Source organism: Saccostrea echinata, unplaced genomic scaffold (genome assembly GCF_033153115.1).
Source record: "Saccostrea echinata isolate AGI-Se365-2 ecotype Australia unplaced genomic scaffold, CSIRO_AGI_Sech_v1 ptg000020l, whole genome shotgun sequence".
Taxonomy (NCBI): Eukaryota; Metazoa; Mollusca; class Bivalvia; order Ostreida; family Ostreidae; genus Saccostrea; species Saccostrea echinata.
The window spans coordinates 4711738-4730215 of record NW_026889769.1 but is presented as its reverse complement, the minus strand read 5'-3'; the positions used below and the strand labels follow the sequence as shown (position 1 = coordinate 4730215).

General features: G+C 33.8%; 1 protein-coding gene across 1 annotated transcript; it reads right to left on the bottom strand.

Moving 5' to 3' along the window:
* Nucleotides 1-2046: 2046 nt before the first annotated feature.
* LOC133189967 (uncharacterized protein KIAA2013 homolog) lies at nucleotides 2047-17565 on the bottom strand. Its single transcript, XM_061325420.1, has 15 exons — nucleotides 17375-17565; nucleotides 15200-15294; nucleotides 11431-11544; nucleotides 11220-11348; nucleotides 10797-10855; nucleotides 10492-10593; nucleotides 10118-10191; nucleotides 9721-9858; nucleotides 9155-9254; nucleotides 8793-8861; nucleotides 8358-8557; nucleotides 6372-6484; nucleotides 5322-5586; nucleotides 4856-4980; nucleotides 2047-4250 (listed from the first exon to the last, which is right to left on the bottom strand). Exons 1-15 carry the CDS (start codon nucleotides 17500-17502, stop codon nucleotides 4057-4059), a joined length of 1905 nt encoding a protein of 634 aa, XP_061181404.1. The 5' UTR covers nucleotides 17503-17565; the 3' UTR covers nucleotides 2047-4056.
* Nucleotides 17566-18478: the final 913 nt, after the last annotated feature.

Genomic DNA, 18478 nt, shown 5'->3' with positions numbered 1-18478 from the left:
AGCATTATTGGTCCAGTGGTTCTTGAGAAGAAGATTTTTAAAGATTTTTCTTTTATATTTCAATGTAAAACTTGGGTTCCTTATTGTGTCCCGCCCTACCCCCGGGGGTCATGATTTGAACAATGGTTGCTTCCATATAAGTTTCAGCTTTTCTGGTCCAGTGGTTCTTGAGAAGAAGATTTTAAAAGATTTTCCCTATATATTTCAATGTAAAACTTGGATTCCCTATTGTGGCTCTGCCCTACCCCCAGGGGTCATGATTTTAACAATTTAGAATCTACACTACCCCAGGATGCTTCCGTATAAGTTTCAGTTTTTCTGGCCCAGTGGTTCTTGAGAAGAAGATTTTTAAAGATTTTTCTTATGTATTTCAATGTAAAACTTGGATTCCCTATTGTGGCCCCGCCCTACCCCTGGGGGTCATGATTTGAACAATTTAGAATCTACACTACCCCAGGATGCTTCCATGTAAGTTTCAGCTTTTCTGGCCCAGTGGTTCTTGAGAAGAAGATTTTTAAAGATTTTTCTTATGTATTTCAACGTAAAACTTGGATTCCCTATTGTGGCCCGCCCTACCCCTGGGGGTCATGATTTGAACAATTTAGAATCTACACTACCCCAGGATGCTTCCATGTAAGTTTCAGCTTTTCTGGCCGAGTGGTTCTTGAGAAGAAGATTTTTTAATAACCTCACCCTATTTTTGTCTTTTCTTGATTATCTCCCCTTGTAAGGGGACTTGGCCCTTTACTTAACAATTTACACTCCCCTTCACCCAAGGATACTTTGTACCAAGTTTGGTTAAAATTGGCCCAGTGGTTCTTGAGAAGAAGTTGAAAATGTGAAAAGTTTACAGACGGACGACGGACAACGGGTGATCAGAAAAGCTCACTTGAGCTTTCAGCTCAGGTGAGCTAAAACGTCTGATAACCTTTTTATTTTTTATGCTTGTCAAGTAATATTTGGCAGTTGATAGTGCCCCCTCCCCCCCCAAACTGAAAATGTATGGCTGTGCCCCCCCCCAAACTGAAATTGCCTCCTATGGGCCTGCTTGTAATGTGTATGTAGGTATAACAGTCTTGTAATGTGTATGTGAGTATTACAGTCTTGTAATGTGTATGTAGGTCTGGAAAAGTCGAATTCAACCATGAAATGGTATGCATGGTATGTGCTAATCCCGCACAGAGATTTTGATTGGCTAAAAATCTGTTTTTAAAATTACATCGGATAAACATCGTAATGTTTTCAGGGAAAATCAGACGTAAACAAGTTCTATTTACTCATGCAATATTTAAACACTGGAATTGAATTTTTAAACCCACTCATTTTTTAATTTTGTTCTCTGTGCGGGATTAGCACATACCATTTCATGGTTGAATTCGACTTTTCCACTCGACGAGCAGAGTTTTGACGCTGTTTATGGAGACTAAAGAAAATAAAGACAAGCATGCCATATATGGTTGTGTAGATAAATTTTCGTAGAAAACATAGGTATAGACAGTTTGTCAGTGTATTTCCTCTGAAAGTGTAAATGAGTGCGATTCTGGGGGAGGGGGGTACTCTGTGTAATTCGGAGTTAGATACCTTGTGTTATTATTATACTATGGGTTAAAAATTTATTACCGAAACAAGTGCCTGTGGTATGTAGGTCTAATACCATCAGACATGTCATGTACCAGATCTTGAGGTGACTGACAACAGATAAAAGGACTCATGATTTCAGTATACCTCTAAACACTTCATTGCTGAAGGCTTTATTTATTAAAGTTAATTTATTATATATATTAAATTCAAATGGCTGGACATACTTGTATACAGTAAAACATGGTTATAGCAAACAGGCTTTTTATGAATTCATGCCTACAGTTACAGTTGAGTGATTTTCATTCCCTTCATTTTTATAATGTATAATAAACTTATCAGACATAAGAAGTATCCTTTAATAACAATTCCAACTTGGTCGTCCCTACACTTGGCTATAAGTATGTTTTACTGTATCAATTTTCTCCTTTAAATACTTTAAAACTATCTGTAAGCAAACAAAATGCAAACCCTCAAATCTGTTTTATATATAATACATTTACATACACACTGCATTTACAGAAAAACAAGCATAAGGTTGAACATATTTCTAAATGTACTTCGATTCAACAGTGCACACAACACCCACACATTCATTACAAAGAGCAACATTTCCACCTACATTCAGGTTATGATCAATAACATTTCCACCTACATTCAGGTTATGATCAATAACATTTCTGCTTACATTCAGATTATGATCAATAACATTTCCACTAACATTCAGATTATGATCAATAACATTTCCACTTACATTCAGGTTATGATCAATAACATTTCTGCTAACATTCAGGATATGATCAATAACATTTCCACTTACATTCAGGTTATGATCAATAACATTTCCACTTACATTCAGGTTATGATCAATAACATCCACTTGCATTCAGGTTATGATCAATAACATTTCTGCTTACATTCAGATTATGATCAATAACATTTCCACTTACATTCAGGTTATGCTCAATAACATAACCACTTACATTCAGATTATGATCAATAACATTTCTGCTTACACTCAGGTTATAATCACTCAGACATGTACATTTCAGACTACAGTAAACAATTTGACATACCACTAAGTACATTAAAATTCTAACTATATGTTATAAATATAATATAACACGGCAAGAAAAAAAAGTTATTACAAAGATAATGTTGGAGAAGAATTTTATGTACCAGAAAATGTGCATTTAAACAAGAAATTTGAAGAATTATGGTTTGTGATACTAGTTTGGTTGTCTAAATAGTAAATACCTTATATTATGAAAAACAGAATTAAGTGAACTTATCTCTAACATATGTCGAAAATGAGTTTTTGCCTAACCTGATTAGGAATTCAAATTTGATTTTCCGTTAGATTTCTAGTTGTGCCTCTATGTTTTAAACATTAAGGTTTGAATGCAAATAAAAATAGAAGTTGCGTCTACCAATAATGTCATAAAATTATGTTTTCAGAAACATACACTTAACCCAAGAATATAAAACTGATTTTAAAAAAATCCGTAACATATTTACATATAGATATCACAACATAGAACAGAATTGTGGATAATATACTTATTATGGCTAAAAATAAAAACATATGTGGAATTCAGAATTGTTGCCAATTTAATCTAAATTCTATACGAAAGTGAAGATAACACAATGCATACACATTACAAACAAAAACTGAACAAAAATGGAGCTGCCAAAAGCTCTTTTTATCACAATTTTCTCTTCCATGCACACTCAACATTTTGAACAATACTGTTGAAAAACAAATAAATAAAAGCACTAAATCCCCTCCTTTCTTAAGAAATGTACACTTTATTAATCATTTTAAAAGGCAAATAATGAATTCAAATATTTGCAAAATCCAGATTTAAATTCATATAGGGTAGTACGACACAACATGAACTTGAACATAGTCTTAGATTTGCCATAAAACTTGGTATATATCACATTTAATAAAGTTATAAATTAAAAGTATTGTTTCACAGAGAGTGAATGAGAGTTGACACATAATGAAATTATTTGCTGCAAAATTTATAAAGATTTTTTTGTTTAAGATGACAATTAAAAATCGTTGTGTAAATAAGCAAGTTATTCAAATCTAAACAGTTCAGTCCTTGCTTATATCAAATCATTTGCTATAATGATACATGTGTATTTTAATACCAGTAATAATCTATTTACCTTCTTTATATACACTTTTATTCCTTATGCTGGTCAAGGAATATGCATGTACATATGGTAAAGTCAAGGATTATACAAAAGCACATAGCAACGAAAATAAAATTATACTAAAGTACATACATGTATACCATATTGATTATCTTAAAGTCACATATTTTCAAAGATGTCTAATTGTAAACACCAAATTAAAAACACCCATTGGAATGATATGATATTTTGACTGTATTTTGTAGATTGTCTTTTCTCCTTGTAAAACAATGGAAAGACACAGAGGGCATAACAGAACTGAGGATACGTATCTCACACATTGTAGCCTTTCCTTCTGTTTGTAAATCTCTCCTGGCCTTGACAATACTCGTTAATGATTAACTTAACCAGGAACAAATGGAAAATGATGACTAGGAATGCTACTGAGATCCAGAATATTAGGGGCAGACCTCCAAAATGGTGGCCATGTTTGTGTAAGGCTATCACATGGTGCTCATGTGGAGGAGCTGTAAGGAAAACAGATTTGTTTCATGTAGGTTAAAATTTTAAAACCAAAAGACACTTATATGCCAAAAATATTTCTTTTGTCAGCATGATTGAATGGTTTAACCTCTGTGCTCAGTCTCTATAGCAGTCTAATGCTGAAAGCTTAATCATGAATATTTTACCATGCATAAAATGTATGAATACAAAATGACAAGGGCAATTACTCTTATACAAGTTTCATCCTGATGTCTTCAGTCTTCAACTTATAAAATGAAGTTTGTTTCCTTCCATATGCCATTTTATTATGGATTAGCAGGTATGTTTTTATTTATTTGATTTTTTCAGATTAATTTTTTTTTTTAATGTTGTCATGTTCAGAAAAAACAATGATTTCTTTCCAAAAAGTAACCACAAAATTCATTTAATCCTATCATTAGAATGAATTTTGAGCATCCATATTATGTATTGTAGATCATCTATATCTTGCAACAGTCTTTTCTTCAAGCTAATGGCAATATATTATTCACAAAAATATTTTTGTTGAATAGAATTTTATTTTTACATTGACACATCCTTATACGATTAATAAAGTTCTCTATATAGGATAAAATGTTATTTAGGGTACCTTCTTTGATGGATTGTAGATGGAGGACATGTTTTAACTCCTCCATGTGTACTTTATCAGCTGTGATGTAAAGTATGGCTGTCAAAGGCTCCGTCAACTTTACAGGAAACTGCTGCACTTTCCTCCTGAAAATTTATGGGAACAAAAATCTGTTGTCTGAGATGCTTGTTGTATGTGTATTAACATGTACTGATAAGGAATTTTTTTTTTCTTGATAAAGTTTCAATGCTATACATTAAAAATAAAAGTGGAAAAAATCTAGATTTTATAAATATATGTGCTGCAAATGAATTATTTGTGCTTCATACTTCAATGAAACATAAGTTTATCTGATAGTGTACATTTAGTTTTAAATGTTTATGTAACCACAATATTTACTGCAATAAAAACGACTAAGAAAATCACCTTTTTAGTTTTTTAGTTTACATTATATTTAAAAGAAATTAAATCAAAATTAGGCACTTACGATAATTGCATAGGGGCGTCAATGCACCCTGCATCACAGGCATAATATGGTCGATCATTGCGATCCAAAGCAACGTAGATACTTGCTTTATTGTCATCCCCGACTATCACAGATATATTAAGATGTGTGTTATTGCCGTAATTGATTCGGTGGAAAAATAGGTCCCTGTGGAGATCCTTGGGTTCCATCTTAAACTCCAGGTGACTGTCGCCAAATCTAAGGGCCCCCATGCTCAAGAGCATTGCCTGAAGAACCCCTTCTGCACCTGTTTATATGTAATGGGTTGGATTATAAAACTTAAGTGGTCTTTCTAAGATCTCTAAGACCTCTCTGTAGCTGTTTAAGCATATTCAAGTGCAAAACCTAAAAATTCATTGTACAGTGACCCTAAGTTTTTTAAATGCAATCCTTTATCCTTTCCTTAGGGCTTAAGGATAGAATAAGCTTTAAATAATACATGTATGTAATTTTATTACATTAAAGCTTTGTGAGACATATCACTTATCTAAATCTTTTGACCTCGACCTATATACTGTAAATATGCATAAATAATAATTGTGCACTCAAATTTTAGCATGATCTTCCCCACCGATTACCTGGTAGCCTAATCATGAATTAGTACATCCATATTTATTTGTTTTAATCATATATCAGCATGTACTTGGATTGGAGGACGAGAAGTATGACAACTGCTAAATTAGTATAACTGATTGATTCCAAATCTATAAAGATCTTTATTTATTAACATCCTTTAAATTAAATATTCACCAGTTTTGGAAAAAAAAATTGAGTGTGAGTTATGGTTATGTTATATACACAAAAATGTTGATAAACATTGATCTTAATTAACATTTGATTTAAGTTTTTGTAAGATTGACCACAGAACTTATCACTGTTCTGTTTACCGTTCACTATTCTCAAACTGTGTGATAATTGTAAAGTCAGCTGATCCTAAAGTTCTAGCGTAAATACACAGGGTGTGGTGATCACTATAAGGCACCCACATTCTAATTCTAAATGTCTACAGAAAACAGGAAATGACAAACTCACCTGATCTGACCATGAAATCACAGCCCATCTTCTCCAGAGTTATCATCCAAGTTGTGGACACACGGGCAATGTCATCCTCATCTGTCACATCTGCCCACAGTGTGTTAGCAAGCCTACAACACAAAAAATAACTGCCAAATAGAGAACACATGCATTTTGAAACCAATATATACTTTAAGATTGAGTGTCATTTGAATAATGAAAGAGTGAAAGATTAAGAACATTTTGGTGGCATGAATTTTAACAAAAATATATTAAGCTACCTTATATCATCAGTATACTGTTGGCATGGTAGTGAGGCCCCAGCACGTTTTATAAAACAAGAGGCCCAAGGGCCTTGAATTGCTCTTCTGATAAACTTTACAACCTATCACTTCTATTTGAAGCCTCTAAATATCCTGATATTTAGATAAGCCCTAGAAATTCCAAAGGTAGGTCATCATGACCTACATTTTAGATGAAACACTCTGAGAACCCAAGATGATTCTAAGCCAATTAGTACCTGAGAGTTGGTCATGGTGACCTATTTATCACTTGTCATTCTCTGAGGACCCGTCAACTAAGTTTGATGACTCTAAGCCAATTAATATCTAAAATATTTTTTAAAATTAAAACCAAAAAATTTCAAAAGTAGGTCACCGTGACCTACTTTTTAGTTGTCATACTCCAAGGACCCAAGATGCATCGACTGACAAAGTTTGATGATTCTAAGCCAAAAAGTACCTGAAATATTTAAATAAAGCCATAAATTTTCAAAAGTAGGTCACGGTGACCTACTTTTCAGTTGTTGTACTCCGAGGACCCAAGATGCATCAACTGACAAAGTTTGATGATTCTAAGCCAATTAGTACCCAAAATATTTAATTAAGCCATAAATTTTCAAAAGTACGTCACGGTGACCTACTTTTCAGTCAACCTACTCCAAAGACCCAAGATGCATCAACTGACAAATTTTGATGATTCTTAGCCAATTAGTACCTGAAATATTTAATTATATTCATATAAATTGAAAAGTAGGTCATGGTGACCTACTTTTCAGTTGACGTTTTTTGAGGACCCAAGATGCATCAACTTACAAAGTTTTATGATCATAGGCCTTAAAATGTCCAAAAAACCACACACTGCACAAATGGCCATAGCATTAGCTCTTTGAGCCTTTGCCTCAGAAGAGCTGATAAACTATATGCAACTAAATTATCAATAACATACATGTGATACAGACCCAAATGCTGTACAGGAACCTTGAAAATACTGGAATTTAGGTGAAAATACTGTACACTACTCCAACAAAAAAACTACAAAATCTCAACGAAGACATTCAAAAGTATAAAATTTATTTCTTAATTCATATCAACATATTCATGTATAAACTAGTATGTATTATTACTTATTGCAAGCAATTTTTACAGCTTTTAGAATTTTACAACAATCCTGATTTTTTGTACAAAGACTGTCCATAGTACAGTACCATGCAAGAGTTTCTGTTTCCACTCAGTCTGCATTTTTCTCATGATACTCAAGCATCTCTCTGACTCTTGTGTTGGAATGGAAAATACTTACGGCCAAGCAGAGCAAATCAGTAATGATTTAATTTCAAGTCTTTGTTACACAGACTTGTTCTGATTTTTGTTGTTTTTTGACACAACTTCCTACTGACAAAATTCTAACAAGTTATAAATGACTTGAATCCCCCCCACCCCATTAAAAACAATTAAGGCTAAGAGAAGTTTTGGTATTCTTAGCAGCAATGTAATTATCACCTTCAATTGGGATATTTTATTTACATTACCAAGTCACATGTCAACATGGTGTCATGAGAGCAAAAATTAAAAAAATGACAGCTTCTGGTAAACAATTCAAAATACAGGACAAATTTTCATTTCCCATGAATTCTAGCTGAGTCCTGCCATGATTCCATGAATGGGGTCAAGAATGCATGACATTTTGTGTACAGCCAGTACAGATCACATGTATGCAGTGACTTACAGTGTAGAATGTCCATTGTAGCACCTGTCAGGGTAATGGAGAACCTGCTGGATTCTAGTCCTCTCTGTTGGAGTGACCCGTAAGTCATACAGTGGGGCTGGGACATTACTCAGTACATAATAAATAGTAGTGTTAATCTTATCAGCATTCAGGGCTCCCTGGGCCTTAGAATGGCTGATTCCAAATCCACTCTGCCACATCTGAAATATAAAACCTGTTATCATTATATTTGTACACAGGGCTTCTAAAGCATACATATACAATACATATAATTCCTCTTTTTTCTCTCTCTTTCTCATCTTTGTCCCTAAGATGAGCTACAATGTACTGTTAGCTCTCAAAGAAAACTATTTTTTATGTACAGATACATTGATACGTGTGTATTATATTTTTACCCATTCTGGATATACAGGTATTGTATGTATTTAATCTCACCTTATTCCATACTTTTACATGCTCACTTTGCAGGGCTGAGGCTCCAATATTCACAACATCTTTCAATTCCTTAAAGAAATAAAAAAAAGTCTATGTATTAATTTCTATTTCATTTTTATTGTTATGCATAACATGCATATTTTCTACTCCTAATCAAATTGTTAAATTGATAAATATTTTGTATTAAAATATACCAATTTTTCAGTCTAAAGCTTATTAAAATCAGTAACTTTTTTATCAATCAATCAATATATATATATATATATATATATATATATATATATATATATATATATATATATATATATATATATATATAAATATATATATAATTTCATTCTATGTAAATAGACCTTATTTACCTTCTCTACCCCTGATGACATCACAGATGTCAATTTCTCTGGTTTTGTCTCATATGGTTTTGTGTAGTTTACAACAGTCAATACTTGATACTGTCTGGTTCTGAAGACAAACAAAGCAATCTAATTAAGAAGGTTATTGTCTAATATTAAAGGCTAAAATGCCATTTGTACATAGATAAAAACAGGAAATTAAAATGGGAGGTATGTTTTTAATGCTTAATTTTTTCCCTTGCTCTTTAATACAGAAAAACAAATTTCATAAATTTGACACTCTGTAATATAAATTAATTGACAAATGGTTCAAACTGATTCGACTTTTTCTTGCTCTGCAGTCAGATTTTTTTTTAAAAGAAACTTTTTTTCAACTTGATTAAAATGCTTGAGTTTGTAAACAATACATGTACATAGGTGAAATTTCAATAGGCCTAAACTACATGTACAAGTACATGTCGAGTGATAACAGACCTATACAAATGTATTATAATTTACAATTTCACGGAAACAAACTGGTGGAGAAGGGGATGTTATGACTGGAGGAAACCTGAGGAGTAATACATTGAACTTACTCTCCTGCCTTGAGGGAGAACATATTTTTGGGTAGTCTGATAGATGCCACGACAGCATACACGTGGTATTTGTTATCTGGTAGATCTACCTCCCCCTCCGTCACCTCATACCTGATAGATTTACCTCCCACCGTCTCTCTACAACACACACAAAATATTCATCTTCAAGCAAGATTTTTCTTCACTAATAAAATAAAATTAAGTTATGGATGGATCAATACTTTGTTGGAGATGCTTATTTATTGTTGTTGTTTTTTTAACACAGATATCAAAATATATTTTATCACAATATTTACATGTCTTTGATCATTAAAATAGTATTAGAAACTATAACAGTTTTTTAGCAAACTGTATAATAATCGTAGTCCAATGAAAAGAAAAAATAATTAAAATCTACGTTTTAGGAAAAGTCTTGGAGTTTTTCCAATTAAATTGGCCAGCTGGATCAAATTCAAGGAACAATGGTCTTTTCTGAAGAAAAAAAGGCCACATATTCTACATACTTAAATGCAAAACATTTTACAATGTGTACTTTAACAAAATTCATGAACAAAATACACTAGACTAAGACAAATTAAGTGAGTAACTATAAGCAGGAATTATACCGTAATTCTTAAAGCTTGTACAGTATATTCATGTAAAGTAATACTTTGTACTCTAAACTATGACTTAATCTGATTTAAAATCAGTTTCCTCCTTGACTCTAATACATACAATGGAATTAATCTTGACATTTTGATTTTTGTATGTTTAATTCATTTATAGACATACACTAGGGTTGGAAATACGAATATCCTGGACTAAAACAGATGGTCGGGCTCTGTGGGCATATAATCGACTCTCCACATAGTTACACTTGCTCCTCCAACCTCCCTGTGTTAAAATTATACGCAGATAAAATCCAAAGCAACAAAATATTTCTGAAGAGAATATAAATAGGTATCAAGACATTTTGCCCAGTATTTGATGATTTTGTTACTAAGCCTTAAAAACATTAATTTTTAGGCTAATTTGTTTGAGCTTTTAATTTATTGCACTTTCAAGAATATTCATATCAATCTGTTTCATAAACTTACAGTTTGAACTGTCTGTAGTCTGTAAGCAATTCCATCTCTAATGTTTAATAATGTAGCCTCTGAAAATATCCAATATAAAATTAAAATTTGTCAAAAAGCATATTTCAGAATACAGTAGAACCAAATACATGTATGACAAATCACCAGGGAGCACCCAGGCCACAGTTGCTTCATTCATTCCAAAATTCATTATAACCAGTTAATTATTTATTTCTTACAGTGTAGTATTGTGTGATGATAACATCATAGTTCATTGTTCATTTTAAGCTTTTTTACTAAAAGAAGTTTTATGTCATCACATGTACATCTACATGTACAGTGTATATACAGTGTGTAAGATAATGCTCAGCTTTATCCAACTTCAGATAGACTTAAAACAATTTACCTATGCTATTAATTAAGAGGTAGACATATTAACCAAACCTCTAGCTTTGCTGTTGATGATTTTTGTAGACACCACTGGGTAATATTTTACAGGCAAGGAGAGTGCTCGATTAAGTCGGATAAACAGTCCATACTCGCTGTCTATTGAAGCTGCCAATTTCCCATTTCCTGCAAAACAGATAAAGACCATAAAATTGTCCCACACTTAATATAAATAGGCAGCCATCATTAAACTGATATATAACCTTACCAACATAAGGAGGAAATGTTTTATCTTGGTTTTCCTGATTCAGGAAAACATCATATCTGTTAATGGAGTCTGAAAACCTTTCCACTTTTTCTTGTAAACAAAATTCAAGATTATCTGGAAAAAAGAACAAGAGGCCCTAGGGCCTTAACGGTCACCTGAGTACAATACAACAATTTAGAGGATCCATAGAGTATTAAAATGAAAGGTGAAGCTTTGTTGCCCAAAAGCAAGAAAAATAGGGTGATCAGGATCAACAAAATAATTAGTCTAGTATTCATTAACAGTTCATAGATTAGGTTCTAATCTGTTACCCATTTATCACTATTACCCTAAGTATATTAACAAACTATCAGTGCTTCTATACTATTTTAATTCCTTGTTGTAATCTCTTACATTGGCCTCTCTTGGTCTTTGATGAACATTTAATAAGACAAGTTATTTTTGTCTCATTTTTATTTATCTATTACTTACAAGTCCACCTGATCATTAAAACTATGAAAATACTTTTTGTATTATACAATAAAAATTCTTGCATAGTTCTCTTATTCTATTAATCTTTCAAGTACATTATTTACAGTGATTAATTATCAAAAGTAAACAGCAAAGGGGAATAACTCCTCTCAGTAGAATGCAAATTGAGCCCTGGCTAGGACCAGAACACTTGACCAAATGGTCCAGATGTTCAAAAATCTGGTAAAAATACCCTTCCTTATTAAACTTTTACTCTTTTTGCCTCTGATATGCCCAAGTGCAGAGAAGATTTTTAAAGAAATAATGCATTTTTCCTACAGATTCACTATATTATCATTAGAGCCCCCCCCCCTTTCACCACCGAGAAACACCAGAGCCTCTCACCCTGGGACCAGAAGTTTGCTCTTCATAAGTAATCACTTTCTTTACATGTATCTGCTTAACATTAAGGAGCAGACAGGATTATTTAATAGAATTAATGCATTTTCACTATATTATCAACAGCCCCACCCTTACACCAGCACATCTGACCCAGGGGTCATGCAATTCACTACTCTGGAAGAAGCACTCTTGCTCATCATAACTATATACTTAGCTTCTCTGCTTTTTAACCAGAAGCAGAAAAGAATATTTTCAAAGAAATTTTGCTTTTTCACTATATAATCAATAGAGCCCTCCCCCTTTTTCACCAGAACCCTTGACCCTGGGGCCATGAAATTCACAATTTTAGAAGAGGCATCCTTGCGTATCATAACAATGTACTTAGTTTGTTTAAATAGTACCCAGGGGCAGAGAAGAAGATTTTCAAAGAAATAATTCACCTTCACTATAGAAGCTATATAGCCCCAACCTAGCACCAGAAGCCCTGTCCCTGGGGCCATAAAATTCACAATTTTGGAAGAAGCGTCCTTGCTTATCATAACAATGTACTTTGTTTGTTTAAATAATACCCAGAAGCAGAGAAGAAGATTTTTAAAGCATTAATGCATTTCACTATATAATAAATAGAGCCCAGTCCTAACATCAGAACCCCTGACCCAGGGGCCATGAAATTCACAATTTTGGTAGAGTCACTTTTGCTTATCATAATTATGTATTTCATTTGTTTAAATAATACCCAGGAGTAGAGAAGAAGATTTTGAAAGAAATAATGCACTTTCACTATATGATCTATATAGCCCCGTCCTAGCACCAGAACCCCTAATCCTGGAGCTATGAATTTCACAATTTTGGTAGAGTCACTCATGCTCATCATAACTATGTATTTAATTTGTTTAAATAATACCCAGGAGTAGAGAAGAAGATTTTCAAAGAAAAATGCACTTTCACTATATGATCAGTATAGCCCCACCCTCGCCCTAGCACCAGATCCCTTGACCCTGGGCTATGAATTTCACAATTTTGGTAGAGTCACTCTTGCTCATCATAACTATGTTTCTAATTTGTTTAAATAATACCCAGGAGTAGAGAAGATGATTTTCAAAGAAATAATGCACTTTCAGTATGTGATCTATATAGCCCCCCCCTCCCCCAGCACCAGAACCCCTGACCCTGGGGCTATGAATTTCACAATTTTTTTAGAGTCACTCATGCTCATCATAACTATGTATTTAATTTGTTTCAATAATACCCAGGAGTAGAGAAGAAGATTTTCAAAGAAATAATGCACTTTCACTATATGATCTATATATAGCCCCCCCCCCCCCAGCACCAGAACCCCTGACCCTGGGGCCATGAATTTCACAATTTTGGTAGAGTCACTCTTGTTTATCATAACTATGTATCTAATTTGTTTAAATAATACCCAGGAGTAGAGAAGAAGATTTTCGAAGAAATAATGCACTTTCACTATATGATCTATATAGCCCCACCCTAGCACCAGAACCCCTGACCCTCGGGCTATGAATTTCACAATTTTGGTAGAGTCACTCATGCTCATCATAACTATGTATTCAATTTGTTTCAATAATACCCAGGAGTAGAGAAGAAGATTTTCAAAGAAATAATGTACTTCCACTATATGATCTATATATAGCCCCCCCCCCCAGCACAAGAACCCCTGACCCTGGGGCTATGAATTTCACAATTTTGGTAGAGTCACTCTTGCTTATCATAACTATGTATCTAATTTGTTTAAATAATACCCAGGAGTAGAGAAGAAGATTTTGAAAGAAATAATGCACTTTCACTATATGATCTATATAGCCCCGTCCTAGCACCAGAACCCCTGACCCTGGGGCTATGAATTTCACAATTTTGGTAGAGTCACTCATGCTCATCATAACTATGTATTTAATTTGTTTCAATAATACCCAGGAGTAGAGAAGAAGATTTTCAAAGAAATAATGCACTTTCACTATATGATCTATATATAGCCCCCCCCCCCCCCCCCGAACCCCTGACCCTGGGGCTATGAATTTCACAATTTTGGTAGAGTCACTCATGCTCATCATAACTATGTATTTAATTTGTTTCAATAATACCCAGGAGTAGAGAAGAAGATTTTCAAAGAAATAATGCACTTACACTATATGATCTATATATAGCCCCCCCCCCCCAGCACCAGAACCCCTGACCCTGGGGATATGAATTTCACAATTTTGGTAGAGTCACTCTTGCTTATCATAACTATGTATTCAATTTGTTTCAGTAATACCCAGGAGTAGAGAAGAAGATTTTCAAAGAAATAATGCACTTTCACTATATGATCTATATAGCCCCGCCCTAGCACCAGAACCCCTGACCCTGGGGCCATGAATTTCACAAATTTGGTAGAGGGCTCAATGCTTATTACAATCATGTCAACAGTTTGACTGCTTGATGTCCAGGAGTAAAGAAGATCTTTAAAGATTGCATTAATTTTGGTGGTTTTAGCAACCCATCAGGCCCCAGGGGGGCAGAAACCATGAAATTCACAAATTTTGTTCCCCTTCACATATAGATGCTATATGCAAAAATTGGCTGAAATTGGTTCAGCGGTTTCAGAGAAGAAGCTGAAAATGTTCAAATGTTAACACACAACGCACGACGACGGACGAAAACAGATAGCAATAGGTCACCTGAGTGACTCAGGTGACCTAAAAATGCAGTATGTTACATGGTACAGTCAAACCCTGTTATCTCAAACTAGATGGGGGCCAAGAAAAAAACTTCGATGATTCAATATATTGGGGTAAAATACATAAAAGAATTTCCAACTCACTTTGACATACCCATGGTATTAGAGATACTGAAGTTCATGAAACTGAAGTTGATGCATTTATTTCAAAATTTACTTTAAAATTTTTAATAAGCAAACCTGGTACTATTGTAGGTTTCTCTGTAGTTCTTGAACTCAAAATGTAGTATAGGAAAACACATACAACAAGTAAAGCTAGGATGACTTTCCTGGACCTAAAATAAAGAACAATCATACTAATGAATTCAAAGTATTTACACAAACCACTAACTGCTTTTTCAATTACCAAAAAATTAAACAAGTTACGTTAAAATGTTTATTTGAATTGTTAGGATTAAATAAGTCAACTTTCCTGCAGTATTCAAACACAAGATCAACTGATTCAGAACTGTTGCTCATTCCAATAAAATTTAATCTGTAGAAATGTACCTCAACAGTCCAATTAATCTATACATCTACAGTCCAGAGAAATTAAATCTGTTGAACTCTATCTCAACAATCCAATTAATTTATCCTGCAACTACCCCTTGCATTGACCTAATAAAGGTAACCTAATAAACCAAAGCTTTATTCGGTCAATGCCCTAATAAAGCCTCGTGGATGTATTCTGACGTTCTAAAAGCATTGTGACGTCATGAATATTGCAATGTTTACGCCATGGCATCTAAGATTCAACTGCAGAGATGTACCTAAATCGATTGAAAATAGCTCGTTCTGAAGGTCATGTAAAAAAATGTTGCAGGATAAACAAAATACATCGATACTGTCTTGAAATATAAGCGATATTTGGGCTCGGGTCGAAAACGTGATAGAGGGCTCGGCAAGCCTCGCCCTCTATCATGTTTTCTTACCCTCGCCCAAATATCGCTTATATTTCAAGACAGTAACCATGTATTTTATATTTATACATCCACTGTCCAGAGAAATAAAATTTATAGAACTGTACCACATTAGTTCAATTAAATTATACCTGTACAGTCCAGAGAAATAAAATCTGCACAACTGTATTACAACAGTCCAATTAAATTAAACCTTTACAGTCCAGAGAAATTAACACTGCAAAACCTTACCTAAATAGTCTAATTAAAAAAAAAGGCCCATGGGCCACATAACTCACCCGAGCACTATGGCTAGGAAAAAGCAGAAATCAGTATTTTAAAGTTATAATATAAAGGGGGAGGGCATGAATTCAACGCTCTTGAATCTACACTACCTTAGGATGTTTCTGAATTAATATGACTGAAGAAGGCTTTGTTGTTGTTGAAAAGAGGGTTTTTAATGATTTTCCCTATATATATATATATATATATATATATATATATATATATATATATATATATATATATATATATATATATATAATTTTGATAAACCATTGTGGCATCTCCCTACTCCCTGGAGTCATGATTTGAACAAATCTACACTACCTGAGGATGCTGCCATATAAATATATCTATACTATACATGGCTTTGATGTTCTTGAGATAAAGATTATAAAAGATTTTACCTATATATTCCTATGTAAAACTTTGATTACTCAATATGGCCTCTCGATCCCTATCCCAGGGGGTCATGATTTGAACATGAAAACTTGAATCTACATAACCTGAGGATGTTTTCATATAAATATGACCAATCGTGGCTTTGCTGTTCTAGAGAAGAATATATTTAAAGATTTTTCCTATGTATTCCTTTGTAAAACTTTTATCGCCCATTGTAGTCCCTCCCTACCCCTAGGGGTCATGATTTGAACAAACTTCATTCTACAATACCTGAGGATGCTACCATATTATAAATATGACCAATCGTGGCTTTGTTGTTCTTGAGAAGGTGTTTAAAGATTTTCCTTATGTATTCCTAGAAGAAAATTTTTAAAGATTGTTCTTAGGCCATCCTTAAAAAAATGTTTGTTTGGAATTGCTGCCTGGGAGGTTTCAGACCTGGGAGGGGGGGGGGGTATTTTTTTTCTCTCAAAATTGAAGTTAAATTAAAAATTGTTTATAAAAATTTCAATAGGCAATGAACACATCATTTTCTGCCTTTTTGTTAAGGGTATCTCCCATCAACCATGAACCCAGTATTGCTGAAATCCAACACTTATTAAGTGATTGGGTGGCACATGTGACAACGGACCAGTAATAAAAAAAATCTTCTTATTTTTGGTCAATAATTTTTTTCAGGAGTGGTCATTTCAATGAGGCGAGAGGCAATTCCAAACAAACAATAATAATTTTATTTTGTCTTTATGGTGCTGAACGAGAAAATTAGAGTAAATTCGGGTTACATGTAGTTTACCTGTTTAAGGAATTTAGCTTCGTAAACAAGCTTTGAGCTTGAACTTTCCACCACATCTGTCGACAGTTAAAAAAACAAGGAATTTTAAAACTAAATAATTTTCTCAAAAGAATCAATCCATGATGCATAATCTGAATGTTTGTCAAGTCGCCACATCAATGTTTCCATATCCTCAAGCAGCCACATTTCACAGTTGCATCCCTTTATACGGTAACGGATGCGTTTCGCTCAATTACTGTTTCGCACTGACATGGTTCGCGCTACAAAATTATGCTCCATATATAAATGTCAAATATAATTGAGGATTTGTTTGTTGTTTGCAACCATATGCCTATGAATTAAAGATAAAGGGGTTCAACAAACTCGTTTGAAGCCGGCATTTCGTAAATTTTATGGCCTTTATATAAAATGACCTTGTTAGCAATTATATAACCTATCACTGAGGGTATTTTGAATGACTTGGTCCATACCAATTGTTAGGCCTTTGTTCTTCAAATTTGTACTGAATTTGACTACGAAATGTTCCGTCTGCCTGATCAATACAAAGGGCTCACGACGGGTGTGACTGATCAACAGGGCCGGTATGCTTACTCCTCCAAGGTTAGCACCTGATCCCCTGGAATTTCCAGGATTCCGTGTTTTTTGCCCTCTTCACAGATCTGTATTGTTTGTGGGTTTATGCCCTCTTCACAGATCTGTATTGTTTGTGGGTTTATGCCCTCTTCACAGATCTGTATTGTTTGTGGATTTTTTGAGATCGACCACTCTTCGTTATCTTCACCTTTTTAATTAAATAAACTTTTTTTAAAAGGTAGATTTCACGTATTAAAAAAAAAGACATATGCCTACGTATATCTTTTTCCATCTGAAAAGACAATTTTTATTCTATTTAAAATTGCCGATCAATGATATAACGTTTTTTGGACATTCTTGAGAAAATTCTACAGGCAAGTAGTACTGAAAAGGGGGGGGGGCTTTTTTAGAACACTATTTTGCTATAAAAGTATAAAAAATATTGACAACGAGGTTGTTTGCCTTCCCCACCCCATCTCCTACCCCCCACCCCCGGAGTATAGTCGAACTCTTCTATATGAGACTGAGTAT

Coding starts and splice junctions, on each gene's coding strand:
- LOC133189967 (XM_061325420.1), bottom strand. CDS start 17,502: ATGCATCATGGATTGATTCTTTTGAGAAAATTATTTAGTTTTAAAATT. Junction 9,255..9,720: donor TTCTCCCTCAAGGCAGGAGA/GTAAGTTCAATG, acceptor GTTTGTCTTCAG/AACCAGACAGTATCAAGTAT. Junction 8,862..9,154: donor TGTCATCAGGGGTAGAGAAG/GTAAATAAGGTC, acceptor TATTTCTTTAAG/GAATTGAAAGATGTTGTGAA.